Source organism: Palaemon carinicauda, chromosome 9, assembly GCF_036898095.1.
Source record: "Palaemon carinicauda isolate YSFRI2023 chromosome 9, ASM3689809v2, whole genome shotgun sequence".
Taxonomy (NCBI): Eukaryota; Metazoa; Arthropoda; class Malacostraca; order Decapoda; family Palaemonidae; genus Palaemon; species Palaemon carinicauda.
Window position 1 is genome coordinate 11,687,915 of NC_090733.1, and position 17,500 is coordinate 11,705,414.

Genomic DNA, 17,500 nt, shown 5'->3' on the forward strand with positions numbered 1-17,500 from the left:
AAAAAAATAATATCATGCAGCAGAAGCAGAATTATATTTTTCAGGACAGGATAACCATGAAGGTCCATGGGTCCATAGACGAGACTTACGAAACTGAGTAATACTAATACCCCTGGTTAGGAGATCTGCAGGGTTCTCTTTGGTGGATACATATAAAAACTTGAAAGAGGATCCTATTTCCTTTATTTGAGCTACTCTATTTTGAACGTAGGTAATTTTACATTTATTATTTTTAAGCCATTGGAGAGCCACTTCTGAGTCTGACCAAATTATGACTTCTTCAATAAAGAAATGATGAAAAAGGTCTCTGATACAGCATGCAAATTGAGTACCTAGCTGTAATGCCGTTATTTCTAACTGAGGTATAGTACGAGTTTTCAGTGGGGTTACTCTGGCCTTGCTAGCTACAAAATTAGATTGATTGTTATTACTGAGATAACAAACTGCACCATAGGCAGTAGTACTGGCATCTACAAAAACATGAAGTCTATAAGAGTCTCCCATCCAACAGATACATCTAGGAAATTTGAAGGTTGGGAGCTCTGATAATTCACAAGCCAAAGTATTCCATCTGTCAAGAAATGAGGGTGGTAATTTTACATCCCAACCAATATTTTCTTTCCATGCTTCTTGAATTAATATCTTCCCTTTAATCAAAATAGGCACACACATACCCAAAGGGTCAAAACAAGAAGATACAAGAGACAGTAATTGTCTCTTCGTAACATACTGTAATGTTTCAAATTTACACAGATTTACAAATAATGAATCACTTGAAAGTTCCCAACTCAAACCTAATATTTTGTCCACAAGTGGAAATTCCAATGACTCCTCTCTATTCTGGCTTATATGATCCTTAAGTAATTTTGAATTACTGTTCCATTGTCTCAGATTCATTCCAGCCTTACTCATTTCAGCATTGGCCACATCATATAATTCCACCAACTGCTGTTCATTATCAGCATTGTGCTGAAAATTATCCACATAAAAACTAGATAATAGAACACCTGAATAGGGTGAATGTGATCTTTGAAAATGATACTGTAAGGTCATCTGCAATAAAAAAGGGCTGCAAGTAGCACCAAAGAGAACCGATTTAAACCTATATGTTTTTACTCTACTATTTTCGTCAAATGGATCTTCTAACCACAAAAATCTAGTAAAATCTCTGTGATGCTGTTGCAATCCAATCTGCAGAAAGGCCCTCTCAATATCAGCTATGCAGGCAAATTTATTCATTCTAAACCTGACTAACAAATCAAATAATTTCTCCGTTAATGACGGACCGGTCATGAGACAATCATTCAATGATGCAGAGGATTTACTCGGCTTTGCACTACAATTATACACCACTCTAAGGGGTGTAGTGGAGGAGTTCTTTCTGACTGCATGATGTGGAAGATAGTGGGTGTTGGGACTTATTACAGGATTTTCAACCTCCTCAATAAAACCCAACTTTAATTGTTCCTTGATTATGTTATCATAACATTTCAAATGATCTGGTTGATGCTGGAACCTTTTTAGTTGATTATACATTTGACCTAATGCTACATTATAATTAGTTGGGAGAAATGGATGATTATGCTTGAATGGCAATTCCACCCAGTATCTTCCATTTCTATGCAAAACAGTAGTTTCATATTTTGAAATAGTTTCTACATCACTTGGCGAAACTTGTGAAGGAATGATTCCAACTACATCAAGATCCCACAATTTATGCACAGGAAGAGTATCATCAACCACGGCAGAGCTTATTGTGCGAGGATCAACCAACAATGGAGCATTTTCTCCTAACTCGACACTCACTCTAGCAACAAGGGCACTATTACAATGAATATGATCCGTACCTCTATGTGGAATGAGGCCATAAACTAAATAGCCACCTGGAGATTCAAGTAAATCTACATTATTCACTTGTCTCATACCTGATAAATAATTTCCCAGGAAATCTGCACCTATAAGCATTTTTATATTGTCAATCCTATCTGATTTTATATCTCTATCTGCAAGATGATAACCTATCTTATCAAGATCTTTCATCGTGTCACAAAGGCCAGGAGTAATTATTGGTTCAGGCATATCCTTCACAACAATCAACGTTACTCTCTTTTTCCTATTTCCCAAAGAAACTACAGGGTTAACAATCTCATAATCCCTGGAATCACCCATACCATCAAAACTATTCAAAATCATATTTACAGTAGAAACTGTTCTGAGGCTTAACTTATGGACCAAATCTTTATGAATGAAGGAACGTTGACTTCCACTATCAAAGAGGCACCTGACTGAGATTAATTGACCATCTTCTGATCTAACAGTTACCATTGCAGTAGGAAGAGCTACACTATAGTTTTGATGAGAAAACTGTTTATTAATTATAGACATCACTTGATTCGTTGTTACAGGGTCACCATTCAATTTATCACTGTTAATATCCTTACTAGTTACTGTGGACTTACCAATATTTGGAGTACCAACTGAACCTGGAGAACTAATACAAAGGAACGAATGATGTTTTCCTCTTCTACAATGAGGACACATATTAAGAATGGTGGCACACTCAGTTGACTGATGTACCTTAGTACATTTAATACATCGATTCAATACCTTCAACCTTTCCCTCCTAGCATTTAGAGAGCTATAAATCGTACAGTCAAAGGGTCTATGTTTTCCCTTACAATATATGCAAGAATAATTACTAAGTGTAGTGTAAGTACCTACAGTACTTGAACCTTTAAATGGAGATGAAGGTTTTGCTGTTGACTGGAAACGAATTTTATTGACTTCTGGTGTTCCCTTATTAGCATTCCCTTTACTTTCATGTTCCATAAAATTCAATAAGTGTTGAAGACCTTCCTTTATCTGACTTACACTAAAGTACATGGTTTTATAAAGACCAAACATAAAATCTTCTACCTCTTTTGGTAGTTTTAACACAATAAGTTCCCTCAATATCATCTCATTTGACGACACATCAATCTCAGAATCATGACCTATTTGCATGAGCAAGTTCTCCAAATCAACCTTAAAATCAAATATTTCACTTCTAACATATTTAGGCTTCCCTAAATTAATCAAAGACCTAAGTAAAGTTCGCCTTATCTTCTTTGGATCCCCATACATTTCAGTTAGCGCCTTAATGGCATCACCATAATCAGAAGCTTCACCCTTAAAACCTGCAAGTAGCTTTTGAGCATTGCCCTTAATACATTGGGTTAGATATACATATTTAGTAACATCATCTATGTCTTTCTTTAAATGAATAGATGTACTAAATTGATTCCAAAATCTAGTCCAGTCTAGAGGGTCTCCTGAAAACTCTTTCAATTTTATTTCAGGCAACTTTACCTTAATCATAGAATTAGTACTACCATGCGGATTACTTTGAGAGATTGGGGAAAATTGTTTCATATACAATGACAGCTTAAGTTGAATTTCATGATATTTATCTTGGAGGTCAATATGTCTAGCCTCCCTCTCATCATGACCACTTTCATCAATATATTTATCAACAAATATGTCCCATCGAGATTCGTAACTGTTCCACCTTTTCTCTAAAGAAGCACTTTGAAGTTCTAAATAGCGAACTCCTGCATCACTGGTTAGGGCATCGGTCATATAATTTAGACCTCTCGTGATATGACCACGCAAACTGGTCAGTGACCTGTATTCAGCCTCCATTGTTATATCTATAGCAACCTTTGCACAATAAACATATAATAAATATCTAACCAGAATTAGGTTAGGTTAATCACAAATTCAAAGAAAATATATATATAATATTGAAGTATGTGAAAGTGACATGATGATTGCCAATAATAGAAGGGGTTGCAAAACGTTAAGGAACCAACTATAGTATCCGGTTCGAAGGACCATTTTTAATCTTACTGTGGAGGAAAGTTGGATAATTCAACTACACAATAAAATAAAAAGAATTAATGTTACTCGGATAAGATGGAGTATAACATTTCCATTAGGCAACTAGTAAATGGGGGTGAGGCAAATCAACAAGTGTCTCTTTCACATACCTCACAATGCTGAGAAGATCAATCGAATAATTTTCACATGTCATAATGGGAGTAGATATATCCGCAATTATCCTTCAGGAAAAAACCCAGTTAAGTAATCGCTCCTGAAACAACAAAACATACCACAAAGCATCATGCAAATCAAACTTATATAAATTTGGCATATATTACATATTGACAAAATAGAAAGAAATCCCACCCATTACAGTCCTCAAAGGGAAAATCAAAGCAATACATAACAGTGTAATGAAATGGAGAATTAATTGTAGGTTACTTTGAAAATGAAAGGTTGATTAGCTTGATACTATAAATATATACTTAATTCACATATTAGTCTTATATAAGAACTGCAATGGGTCAGCAAATGAAAATATTGATGGTAACCTACCGTGGCCCCCCTTAGGGCCGATAATAGTCGCACGGGTATTAGTCTAACAACCACACTCCTAGGCCTAACCTATTAGACTACTAACATGAACTATGCATTACTAAGACATAGAATGTGGGTTAGTTTAACCTAACACAAGATCAAACGATCATACATGATATCGAATGCTCGGCAACAATACCGCACCATATAGCGTAAAACACTACTGTGAAATAAATAAATGGCCTCTAGAGCATGTAAGCCATCACAACTAGAGGTATGTAACTATCCTCAGATGAGGACACTATGCTTGCTATCAACTGGAATAGATGACTATATCAACAGGCCCCTCACATATACTCATCTATCCCCTAACGATAATATAATAAACTCGGAGTGTATTCACTGCTAAAACCCGGCGACAACAGGTGCCAAATAAGTCGAGATGTTCTCTCGGGCACGTTTGTAATAAGACAACAAAATTGTCGGGATTTCTCCCATACCTTAACCCTTAAGCCAATGTTCGTATTTTCTGCCATACCTTAACCCTTAAGCCAATGTTCGTATGTTTAATACAATTATGAAATAAATACTTGGACGTAAGGTAGTTAAGAGGGGGGACATTTCTAGATGGAAAAAGATAATTAATAACAATATAATGATACAATAACTGGATTATTAATATCTTCAATAACCAGTTATTCTCTATACAATTAATGTTGAAGTCGAATCAGAACTCCGATGTCCGAACACAACTTCCAACAAAGAACATGTTTTCAAGGAAACCTTGATAATTTTAATGAAATAAGAACATCCTTATATTGTTACAATAATAACAAACTCAAATAATGAAATAAATATATATTTCAAATATTAAATATATTGGAAATCAAGAACAAGAAATAAAATAATGGAGACCTTTCATGTGACGTCATCAGACGACTACTAACAGCAGAACTGATTCTGTTGAGTCGAACATTCGACACACACTCCCAACAAGCAAAAATAATTCAAAACTTTAAATTTGATCATTATCAATAAGATATTGACGGAGCTTGGCAGCTTTTAAAGCTGCTTTCCTTAAAGGACGCACTTCACTCACACTATCTCCATGAATCTGTTTGGTTTCACCACTAACGTTAGGTTGTGATTCTTCACCCTGCACTATTGTGGAGTTTATAAGTGGCGAGTGGATTTCCAAAGGAACCAATTTGTCTATGGTATGCTTACTTATAGATCCATTGTACAGAACATCCACTACTCTTATGATGTTTTCTTTATCTGGATACAATTTAACAATACGACCTAAAGGCCACTCATGTTGCGGACCTGGCCGTTCAACAATAACTACGTCCCCTACAAGTGGAGCTTTATCCTGACATGCTTGTGAGCCACCGTAATGTTTCTCACGTAATGCAGTTAAGTATTCATTTCTCCACATATTTTCAAAGTGGTTAAGAATAACAGAAACTTGGCTGTAACGTTTATTGAATTCGCTATGATCCAAAAAGTTTGGATCTTCTTGACTATCTAGCTCTACTGATGGCATAGGATTTATGATCCTACCACACCATAAATGAATTGGGGCAAGAGGTTCGATGGGAGTTTCTGCATCTATGTAAGTTAAGGGACGATTATTCAATTTACACTGAATTTCCTTCAACACAGTTTCTAATTCATCTGCATTAACTCTTTTCTTGAACAGCACCTTTTTTAAACAGGACTTGGTTAGTCCAATGAGGCGTTCATAGAATCCCCCCTACCAAGGAGCACGGGGTGCAATGAACCTCCATTGTATATGATTAACAGCAATATATTCCTTTACATCTCTTTGCATCAACAATTGATCAAAAAATTTGGCACTGGCCAAGAAATTACTACCATTGTCAGAAATCACAGTGACAGGGGCAGAATAGATAGCACAAAATCGTCTAAAAATATTAATGAACGTTAATGCACTCATGTTACATGCTAACTCTAAATGAACTAGCCTTGATGCAGTACATGTAAAAAGTACTATATAATATTTATGAGGTTTACCATCTTCAGTTTTGGTTATGGTAATGGGACCTGAAAAATCAATGCCAGTATGAAAAAATGGCCGCGTAAATTGAACTCTTACAGCTGGAAGTGGAGGAGGACCAGGGTAATCAAATCTCCTACCTTCAACTCTCTTACAATTTACACAATGTCTTAAGAACTTCTTAATGGTTGATATCACCTTTGGTATCCAATATTGTCTGCGAAGATAGGACAAAGTTTCTTTAACTCCACCATGCAGACATTTTTCATGAGCAAAACCAATTAAGAGATTAGCTAAATGACTCTTGGAAGGTATTAAGATAGGAAATTTGGTACTCTGGTCTAAATTAGAATGGTGTAGTCTACCACGACTATGAATAAGACCAGTAGACTCATCATAGTAAAGACCTATGTCTTTAATAAATTGCAGTTTATCCTGCTCAAGACCGTTCAATTCCTTCCTAAGGAAGGCACAAATTCTGGGATAATGTGTATCTTGAACATATCTGATCCAATACACAAGAGGATCGACTAATCTAATACCAGATTTAACACACATAATGAAATTATAAACAATTCTAGTAACATTCAACAACTTCCTAAGCGATGAGTAGTTATTATAATCAAAAATAGGTTCTGGAATAGGCACTTCAGGAACAATCTCTGAAACAATTTCACAAATCATTACTAAAAATCTCTGTTCAGGCCATTTTTCAGGACAGGATAACCATGAAGGTCCATGGGTCCATAGACGAGACTTACGAAACTGAGTAATACTAATACCCCTGGTTAGGAGATCTGCAGGGTTCTCTTTGGTGGATACATATAAAAACTTGAAAGAGGATCCTATTTCCTTTATTTGAGCTACTCTATTTTGAACGTAGGTAATTTTACATTTATTATTTTTAAGCCATTGGAGAGCAACTTCTGAGTCTGACCAAATTATGACTTCTTCAATAAAGAAATGATGAAAAAGGTCTCTGATACAGCATGCAAATTGAGTACCTAGCTGTAATGCCGTTATTTCTAACTGAGGTATAGTACGAGTTTTCAGTGGGGTTACTCTGGCCTTGCTAGCTACAAAATTAGATTGATTGTTATTACTGAGATAACAAACTGCACCATAGGCAGTAGTACTGGCATCTACAAAAACATGAAGTCTATAAGAGTCTCCCATCCAACAGATACATCTAGGAAATTTGAAGGTTGGGAGCTCTGATAATTCACAAGCCAAAGTATTCCATCTGTCAAGAAATGAGGGTGGTAATTTTACATCCCAACCAATATTTTCTTTCCATGCTTCTTGAATTAATATCTTCCCTTTAATCAAAATAGGCACACACATACCCAAAGGGTCAAAACAAGAAGATACAAGAGACAGTAATTGTCTCTTCGTAACATACTGTAATGTTTCAAATTTACACAGATTTACAAATAATGAATCACTTGAAAGTTCCCAACTCAAACCTAATATTTTGTCCACAAGTGGAAATTCCAATGACTCCTCTGTATTCTGGCTTATATGATCCTTAAGTAATTTTGAATTACTGTTCCATTGTCTCAGATTCATTCCAGCCTTACTCATTTCAGCATTGGCCACATCATATAATTCCACCAACTGCTGTTCATTATCAGCATTGTGCTGAAAATTATCCACATAAAAACTAGATAATAGAACACCTGAATAGGGTGAATGTGATCTTTGAAAATGATACTGTAAGGTCATCTGCAATAAAAAAGGGCTGCAAGTAGCACCAAAGAGAACCGATTTAAACCTATATGTTTTTACTCTACTATTTTCGTCAAATGGATCTTCTAACCACAAAAATCTAGTAAAATCTCTGTGATGCTGTTGCAATCCAATCTGCAGAAAGGCCCTCTCAATATCAGCTATGCAGGCAAATTTATTCATTCTAAACCTGACTAACAAATCAAATAATTTCTCTGTTAATGACGGACCGGTCATGAGACAATCATTCAATGATGCAGAGGATTTACTCGGCTTTGCACTACAATTATACACCACTCTAAGGGGTGTAGTGGAGGAGTTCTTTCTGACTGCATGATGTGGAAGATAGTGGGTGTTGGGACTTATTACAGGATTTTCAACCTCCTCAATAAAACCCAACTTTAATTGTTCCTTGATTATGTTATCATAACATTTCAAATGATCTGGTTGATGCTGGAACCTTTTTAGTTGATTATACATTTGACCTAATGCTACATTATAATTAGTTGGGAGAAATGGATGATTATGCTTGAATGGCAATTCCACCCAGTATCTTCCATTTCTATGCAAAACAGTAGTTTCATATTTTGAAATAGTTTCTACATCACTTGGCGAAACTTGTGAAGGAATGATTCCAACTACATCAAGATCCCACAATTTATGCACAGGAAGAGTATCATCAACCACGGCAGAGCTTATTGTGCGAGGATCAACCAACAATGGAGCATTTTCTCCTAACTCGACACTCACTCTAGCAACAAGGGCACTATTACAATGAATATGATCCGTACCTCTATGTGGAATGAGGCCATAAACTAAATAGCCACCTGGAGATTCAAGTAAATCTACATTATTCACTTGTCTCATACCTGATAAATAATTTCCCAGGAAATCTGCACCTATAAGCATTTTTATATTGTCAATCCTATCTGATTTTATATCTCTATCTGCAAGATGATAACCTATCTTATCAAGATCTTTCATCGTGTCACAAAGGCCAGGAGTAATTATTGGTTCAGGCATATCCTTCACAACAATCAACGTTACTCTCTTTTTCCTATTTCCCAAAGAAACTACAGGGTTAACAATCTCATAATCCCTGGAATCACCCATACCATCAAAACTATTCAAAATCATATTTACAGTAGAAACTGTTCTGAGGCTTAACTTATGGACCAAATCTTTATGAATGAAGGAACGTTGACTTCCACTATCAAAGAGGCACCTGACTGAGATTAATTGACCATCTTCTGATCTAACAGTTACCATTGCAGTAGGAAGAGCTACACTATAGTTTTGATGAGAAAACTGTTTATTAATTATAGACATCACTTGATTCGTTGTTACAGGGTCACCATTCAATTTATCACTGTTAATATCCTTACTAGTTACTGTGGACTTACCAATATTTGGAGTACCAACTGAACCTGGAGAACTAATACAAAGGAACGAATGATGTTTTCCTCTTCTACAATGAGGACACATATTAAGAATGGTGGCACACTCAGTTGACTGATGTACCTTAGTACATTTAATACATCGATTCAATACCTTCAACCTTTCCCTCCTAGCATTTAGAGAGCTATAAATCGTACAGTCAAAGGGTCTATGTTTTCCCTTACAATATATGCAAGAATAATTACTAAGTGTAGTGTAAGTACCTACAGTACTTGAACCTTTAAATGGAGATGAAGGTTTTGCTGTTGACTGGAAACGAATTTTATTGACTTCTGGTGTTCCCTTATTAGCATTCCCTTTACTTTCATGTTCCATAAAATTCAATAAGTGTTGAAGACCTTCCTTTATCTGACTTACACTAAAGTACATGGTTTTATAAAGACCAAACATAAAATCTTCTACCTCTTTTGGTAGTTTTAACACAATAAGTTCCCTCAATATCATCTCATTTGACGACACATCAATCTCAGAATCATGACCTATTTGCATGAGCAAGTTCTCCAAATCAACCTTAAAATCAAATATTTCACTTCTAACATATTTAGGCTTCCCTAAATTAATCAAAGACCTAAGTAAAGTTCGCCTTATCTTCTTTGGATCCCCATACATTTCAGTTAGCGCCTTAATGGCATCACCATAATCAGAAGCTTCACCCTTAAAACCTGCAAGTAGCTTTTGAGCATTGCCCTTAATACATTGGGTTAGATATACATATTTAGTAACATCATCTATGTCTTTCTTTAAATGAATAGATGTACTAAATTGATTCCAAAATCTAGTCCAGTCTAGAGGGTCTCCTGAAAACTCTTTCAATTTTATTTCAGGCAACTTTACCTTAATCATAGAATTAGTACTACCATGCGGATTACTTTGAGAGATTGGGGAAAATTGTTTCATATACAATGACAGCTTAAGTTGAATTTCATGATATTTATCTTGGAGGTCAATATGTCTAGCCTCCCTCTCATCATGACCACTTTCATCAATATATTTATCAACAAATATGTCCCATCGAGATTCGTAACTGTTCCACCTTTTCTCTAAAGAAGCACTTTGAAGTTCTAAATAGCGAACTCCTGCATCACTGGTTAGGGCATCGGTCATATAATTTAGACCTCTCGTGATATGACCACGCAAACTGGTCAGTGACCTGTATTCAGCCTCCATTGTTATATCTATAGCAACCTTTGCACAATAAACATATAATAAATATCTAACCAGAATTAGGTTAGGTTAATCACAAATTCAAAGAAAATATATATATAATATTGAAGTATGTGAAAGTGACATGATGATTGCCAATAATAGAAGGGGTTGCAAAACGTTAAGGAACCAACTATAGTATCCGGTTCGAAGGACCATTTTTAATCTTACTGTGGAGGAAAGTTGGATAATTCAACTACACAATAAAATAAAAAGAATTAATGTTACTCGGATAAGATGGAGTATAACATTTCCATTAGGCAACTAGTAAATGGGGGTGAGGCAAATCAACAAGTGTCTCTTTCACATACCTCACAATGCTGAGAAGATCAATCGAATAATTTTCACATGTCATAATGGGAGTAGATATATCCGCAATTATCCTTCAGGAAAAAACCCAGTTAAGTAATCGCTCCTGAAACAACAAAACATACCACAAAGCATCATGCAAATCAAACTTATATAAATTTGGCATATATTACATATTGACAAAATAGAAAGAAATCCCACCCATTACAGTCCTCAAAGGGAAAATCAAAGCAATACATAACAGTGTAATGAAATGGAGAATTAATTGTAGGTTACTTTGAAAATGAAAGGTTGATTAGCTTGATACTATAAATATATACTTAATTCACATATTAGTCTTATATAAGAACTGCAATGGGTCAGCAAATGAAAATATTGATGGTAACCTACCGTGGCCCCCCTTAGGGCCGATAATAGTCGCACGGGTATTAGTCTAACAACCACACTCCTAGGCCTAACCTATTAGACTACTAACATGAACTATGCATTACTAAGACATAGAATGTGGGTTAGTTTAACCTAACACAAGATCAAACGATCATACATGATATCGAATGCTCGGCAACAATACCGCACCATATAGAGTAAAACACTACTGTGAAATAAATAAATGGCCTCTAGAGCATGTAAGCCATCACAACTAGAGGTATGTAACTATCCTCAGATGAGGACACTATGCTTGCTATCAACTGGAATAGATGACTATATCAACAGGCCCCTCACATATACTCATCTATCCCCTAACGATAATATAATAAACTCGGAGTGTATTCACTGCTAAAACCCGGCGACAACAGGTGCCAAATAAGTCGAGATGTTCTCTCGGGCACGTTTGTAATAAGACAACAAAATTGTCGGGATTTCTCCCATACCTTAACCCTTAAGCCAATGTTCGTATTTTCTGCCATACCTTAACCCTTAAGCCAATGTTCGTATGTTTAATACAATTATGAAATAAATACTTGGACGTAAGGTAGTTAAGAGGGGGGACATTTCTAGATGGAAAAAGATAATTAATAACAATATAATGATACAATAACTGGATTATTAATATCTTCAATAACCAGTTATTCTCTATACAATTAATGTTGAAGTCGAATCAGAACTCCGATGTCCGAACACAACTTCCAACAAAGAACATGTTTTCAAGGAAACCTTGATAATTTTAATGAAATAAGAACATCCTTATATTGTTACAATAATAACAAACTCAAATAATGAAATAAATATATATTTCAAATATTAAATATATTGGAAATCAAGAACAAGAAATAAAATAATGGAGACCTTTCATGTGACGTCATCAGACGACTACTAACAGCAGAACTGATTCTGTTGAGTCGAACATTCGACACACACTCCCAACAAGCAAAAATAATTCAAAACTTTAAATTTGATCATTATCAATAAGATATTGACGGAGCTTGGCAGCTTTTAAAGCTGCTTTCCTTAAAGGACGCACTTCACTCACACTATCTCCATGAATCTGTTTGGTTTCACCACTAACGTTAGGTTGTGATTCTTCACCCTGCACTATTGTGGAGTTTATAAGTGGCGAGTGGATTTCCAAAGGAACCAATTTGTCTATGGTACGCTTACTTATAGATCCATTGTACAGAACATCCACTACTCTTATGATGTTTTCTTTATCTGGATACAATTTAACAATACGACCTAAAGGCCACTCATGTTGCGGACCTGGCCGTTCAACAATAACTACGTCCCCTACAAGTGGAGCTTTATCCTGACATGCTTGTGAGCCACCGTAATGTTTCTCACGTAATGCAGTTAAGTATTCATTTCTCCACATATTTTCAAAGTGGTTAAGAATAACAGAAACTTGGCTGTAACGTTTATTGAATTCGCTATGATCCAAAAAGTTTGGATCTTCTTGACTATCTAGCTCTACTGATGGCATAGGATTTATGATCCTACCACACCATAAATGAATTGGGGCAAGAGGTTCGATGGGAGTTTCTGCATCTATGTAAGTTAAGGGACGATTATTCAATTTACACTGAATTTCCTTCAACACAGTTTCTAATTCATCTGCATTAACTCTTTTCTTGAACAGCACCTTTTTTAAACAGGACTTGGTTAGTCCAATGAGGCGTTCATAGAATCCCCCCTACCAAGGAGCACGGGGTGCAATGAACCTCCATTGTATATGATTAACAGCAATATATTCCTTTACATCTCTTTGCATCAACAATTGATCAAAAAATTTGGCACTGGCCAAGAAATTACTACCATTGTCAGAAATCACAGTGACAGGGGCAGAATAGATAGCACAAAATCGTCTAAAAATATTAATGAACGTTAATGCACTCATGTTACATGCTAACTCTAAATGAACTAGCCTTGATGCAGTACATGTAAAAAGTACTATATAATATTTATGAGGTTTACCATCTTCAGTTTTGGTTATGGTAATGGGACCTGAAAAATCAATGCCAGTATGAAAAAATGGCCGCGTAAATTGAACTCTTACAGCTGGAAGTGGAGGAGGACCAGGGTAATCAAATCTCCTACCTTCAACTCTCTTACAATTTACACAATGTCTTAAGAACTTCTTAATGGTTGATATCACCTTTGGTATCCAATATTGTCTGCGAAGATAGGACAAAGTTTCTTTAACTCCACCATGCAGACATTTTTCATGAGCAAAACCAATTAAGAGATTAGCTAAATGACTCTTGGAAGGTATTAAGATAGGAAATTTGGTACTCTGGTCTAAATTAGAATGGTGTAGTCTACCACGACTATGAATAAGACCAGTAGACTCATCATAGTAAAGACCTATGTCTTTAATAAATTGCAGTTTATCCTGCTCAAGACCGTTCAATTCCTTCCTAAGGAAGGCACAAATTCTGGGATAATGTGTATCTTGAACATATCTGATCCAATACACAAGAGGATCGACTAATCTAATACCAGATTTAACACACATAATGAAATTATAAACAATTCTAGTAACATTCAACAACTTCCTAAGCGATGAGTAGTTATTATAATCAAAAATAGGTTCTGGAATAGGCACTTCAGGAACAATCTCTGAAACAATTTCACAAATCATTACTAAAAATCTCTGTTCAGGCCATTTTTCAGGACAGGATAACCATGAAGGTCCATGGGTCCATAGACGAGACTTACGAAACTGAGTAATACTAATACCCCTGGTTAGGAGATCTGCAGGGTTCTCTTTGGTGGATACATATAAAAACTTGAAAGAGGATCCTATTTCCTTTATTTGAGCTACTCTATTTTGAACGTAGGTAATTTTACATTTATTATTTTTAAGCCATTGGAGAGCAACTTCTGAGTCTGACCAAATTATGACTTCTTCAATAAAGAAATGATGAAAAAGGTCTCTGATACAGCATGCAAATTGAGTACCTAGCTGTAATGCCGTTATTTCTAACTGAGGTATAGTACGAGTTTTCAGTGGGGTTACTCTGGCCTTGCTAGCTACAAAATTAGATTGATTGTTATTACTGAGATAACAAACTGCACCATAGGCAGTAGTACTGGCATCTACAAAAACATGAAGTCTATAAGAGTCTCCCATCCAACAGATACATCTAGGAAATTTGAAGGTTGGGAGCTCTGATAATTCACAAGCCAAAGTATTCCATCTGTCAAGAAATGAGGGTGGTAATTTTACATCCCAACCAATATTTTCTTTCCATGCTTCTTGAATTAATATCTTCCCTTTAATCAAAATAGGCACACACATACCCAAAGGGTCAAAACAAGAAGATACAAGAGACAGTAATTGTCTCTTCGTAACATACTGTAATGTTTCAAATTTACACAGATTTACAAATAATGAATCACTTGAAAGTTCCCAACTCAAACCTAATATTTTGTCCACAAGTGGAAATTCCAATGACTCCTCTGTATTCTGGCTTATATGATCCTTAAGTAATTTTGAATTACTGTTCCATTGTCTCAGATTCATTCCAGCCTTACTCATTTCAGCATTGGCCACATCATATAATTCCACCAACTGCTGTTCATTATCAGCATTGTGCTGAAAATTATCCACATAAAAACTAGATAATAGAACACCTGAATAGGGTGAATGTGATCTTTGAAAATGATACTGTAAGGTCATCTGCAATAAAAAAGGGCTGCAAGTAGCACCAAAGAGAACCGATTTAAACCTATATGTTTTTACTCTACTATTTTCGTCAAATGGATCTTCTAACCACAAAAATCTAGTAAAATCTCTGTGATGCTGTTGCAATCCAATCTGCAGAAAGGCCCTCTCAATATCAGCTATGCAGGCAAATTTATTCATTCTAAACCTGACTAACAAATCAAATAATTTCTCCGTTAATGACGGACCGGTCATGAGACAATCATTCAATGATGCAGAGGATTTACTCGGCTTTGCACTACAATTATACACCACTCTAAGGGGTGTAGTGGAGGAGTTCTTTCTGACTGCATGATGTGGAAGATAGTGGGTGTTGGGACTTATTACAGGATTTTCAACCTCCTCAATAAAACCCAACTTTAATTGTTCCTTGATTATGTTATCATAACATTTCAAATGATCTGGTTGATGCTGGAACCTTTTTAGTTGATTATACATTTGACCTAATGCTACATTATAATTAGTTGGGAGAAATGGATGATTATGCTTGAATGGCAATTCCACCCAGTATCTTCCATTTCTATGCAAAACAGTAGTTTCATATTTTGAAATAGTTTCTACATCACTTGGCGAAACTTGTGAAGGAATGATTCCAACTACATCAAGATCCCACAATTTATGCACAGGAAGAGTATCATCAACCACGGCAGAGCTTATTGTGCGAGGATCAACCAACAATGGAGCATTTTCTCCTAACTCGACACTCACTCTAGCAACAAGGGCACTATTACAATGAATATGATCCGTACCTCTATGTGGAATGAGGCCATAAACTAAATAGCCACCTGGAGATTCAAGTAAATCTACATTATTCACTTGTCTCATACCTGATAAATAATTTCCCAGGAAATCTGCACCTATAAGCATTTTTATATTGTCAATCCTATCTGATTTTATATCTCTATCTGCAAGATGATAACCTATCTTATCAAGATCTTTCATCGTGTCACAAAGGCCAGGAGTAATTATTGGTTCAGGCATATCCTTCACAACAATCAACGTTACTCTCTTTTTCCTATTTCCCAAAGAAACTACAGGGTTAACAATCTCATAATCCCTGGAATCACCCATACCATCAAAACTATTCAAAATCATATTTACAGTAGAAACTGTTCTGAGGCTTAACTTATGGACCAAATCTTTATGAATGAAGGAACGTTTACTTCCACTATCAAAGAGGCACCTGACTGAGATTAATTGACCATCTTCTGATCTAACAGTTACCATTGCAGTAGGAAGAGCTACACTATAGTTTTGATGAGAAGACTGTTTATTAATTATAGACATCACTTGATTCGTTGTTACAGGGTCACCATTCAATTTATCACTGTTAATATCCTTACTAGTTACTGTGGACTTACCAATATTTGGAGTACCAACTGAACCTGGAGAACTAATACAAAGGAACGAATGATGTTTTCCTCTTCTACAATGAGGACACATATTAAGAATGGTGGCACACTCAGTTGACTGATGTACCTTAGTACATTTAATACATCGATTCAATACCTTCAACCTTTCCCTCCTAGCATTTAGAGAGCTATAAATCGTACAGTCAAAGGGTCTATGTTTTCCCTTACAATATATGCAAGAATAATTACTAAGTGTAGTGTAAGTACCTACAGTACTTGAACCTTTAAATGGAGATGAAGGTTTTGCTGTTGACTGGAAACGAATTTTATTGACTTCTGGTGTTCCCTTATTAGCATTCCCTTTACTTTCATGTTCCATAAAATTCAATAAGTGTTGAAGACCTTCCTTTATCTGACTTACACTAAAGTACATGGTTTTATAAAGACCAAACATAAAATCTTCTACCTCTTTTGGTAGTTTTAACACAATAAGTTCCCTCAATATCATCTCATTTGACGACACATCAATCTCAGAATCATGACCTATTTGCATGAGCAAGTTCTCCAAATCAACCTTAAAATCAAATATTTCACTTCTAACATATTTAGGCTTCCCTAAATTAATCAAAGACCTAAGTAAAGTTCGCCTTATCTTCTTTGGATCCCCATACATTTCAGTTAGCGCCTTAATGGCATCACCATAATCAGAAGCTTCACCCTTAAAACCTGCAAGTAGCTTTTGAGCATTGCCCTTAATACATTGGGTTAGATATACATATTTAGTAACATCATCTATGTCTTTCTTTAAATGAATAGATGTACTAAATTGATTCCAAAATCTAGTCCAGTCTAGAGGGTCTCCTGAAAACT

General features: G+C 35.7%; 3 protein-coding genes across 3 annotated transcripts in view; all 3 read right to left on the bottom strand.

Moving 5' to 3' along the window:
• Positions 1-3,681, bottom strand: part of LOC137646276 (uncharacterized) — a 12,577-nt gene extending 8,896 nt beyond the window's left edge. Inside the window, exons 1-2 of the mRNA XM_068379387.1 lie at positions 909-3,681; positions 90-278 (exon numbers count right to left, since the gene is read on the bottom strand). Coding sequence (XP_068235488.1) covers positions 90-278; positions 909-3,681 — 2,962 coding nt within the window. The remainder of the gene's footprint in view (positions 1-89; positions 279-908) is intronic.
• Positions 3,682-5,413: 1,732 nt separating this feature from the next.
• LOC137646277 (uncharacterized) lies at positions 5,414-10,771 on the bottom strand. Its single transcript, XM_068379388.1, has 2 exons — positions 6,518-10,771; positions 5,414-6,154 (listed from the first exon to the last, which is right to left on the bottom strand). Exons 1-2 carry the CDS (start codon positions 10,769-10,771, stop codon positions 5,414-5,416), a joined length of 4,995 nt encoding a protein of 1,664 aa, XP_068235489.1.
• Positions 10,772-12,503: 1,732 nt separating this feature from the next.
• LOC137646278 (uncharacterized) overlaps positions 12,504-17,500 on the bottom strand; it is a 5,358-nt gene continuing 361 nt past the window's right edge. The window contains exons 1-2 of the mRNA XM_068379389.1: positions 13,608-17,500; positions 12,504-13,244 (exon numbers count right to left, since the gene is read on the bottom strand). The exon at positions 13,608-17,500 is cut by the window's right edge and continues 361 nt beyond it. Coding sequence (XP_068235490.1) covers positions 12,504-13,244; positions 13,608-17,500 — 4,634 coding nt within the window. The remainder of the gene's footprint in view (positions 13,245-13,607) is intronic.

What these genes read in the sequence shown, in the direction of transcription:
- LOC137646277 (XM_068379388.1), bottom strand. Translation starts at nt 10,771, where the DNA reads ATGGAGGCTGAATACAGGTCACTGACCAGTTTGCGTGGTCATATCACG. An exon ending in GTCCTCCTCCACTTCCAGCT is followed by an intron (nt 6,155 to 6,517) that starts GTAAGAGTTCAA and finishes GCTCCTTGGTAG; the next exon opens with GGGGGATTCTATGAACGCCT.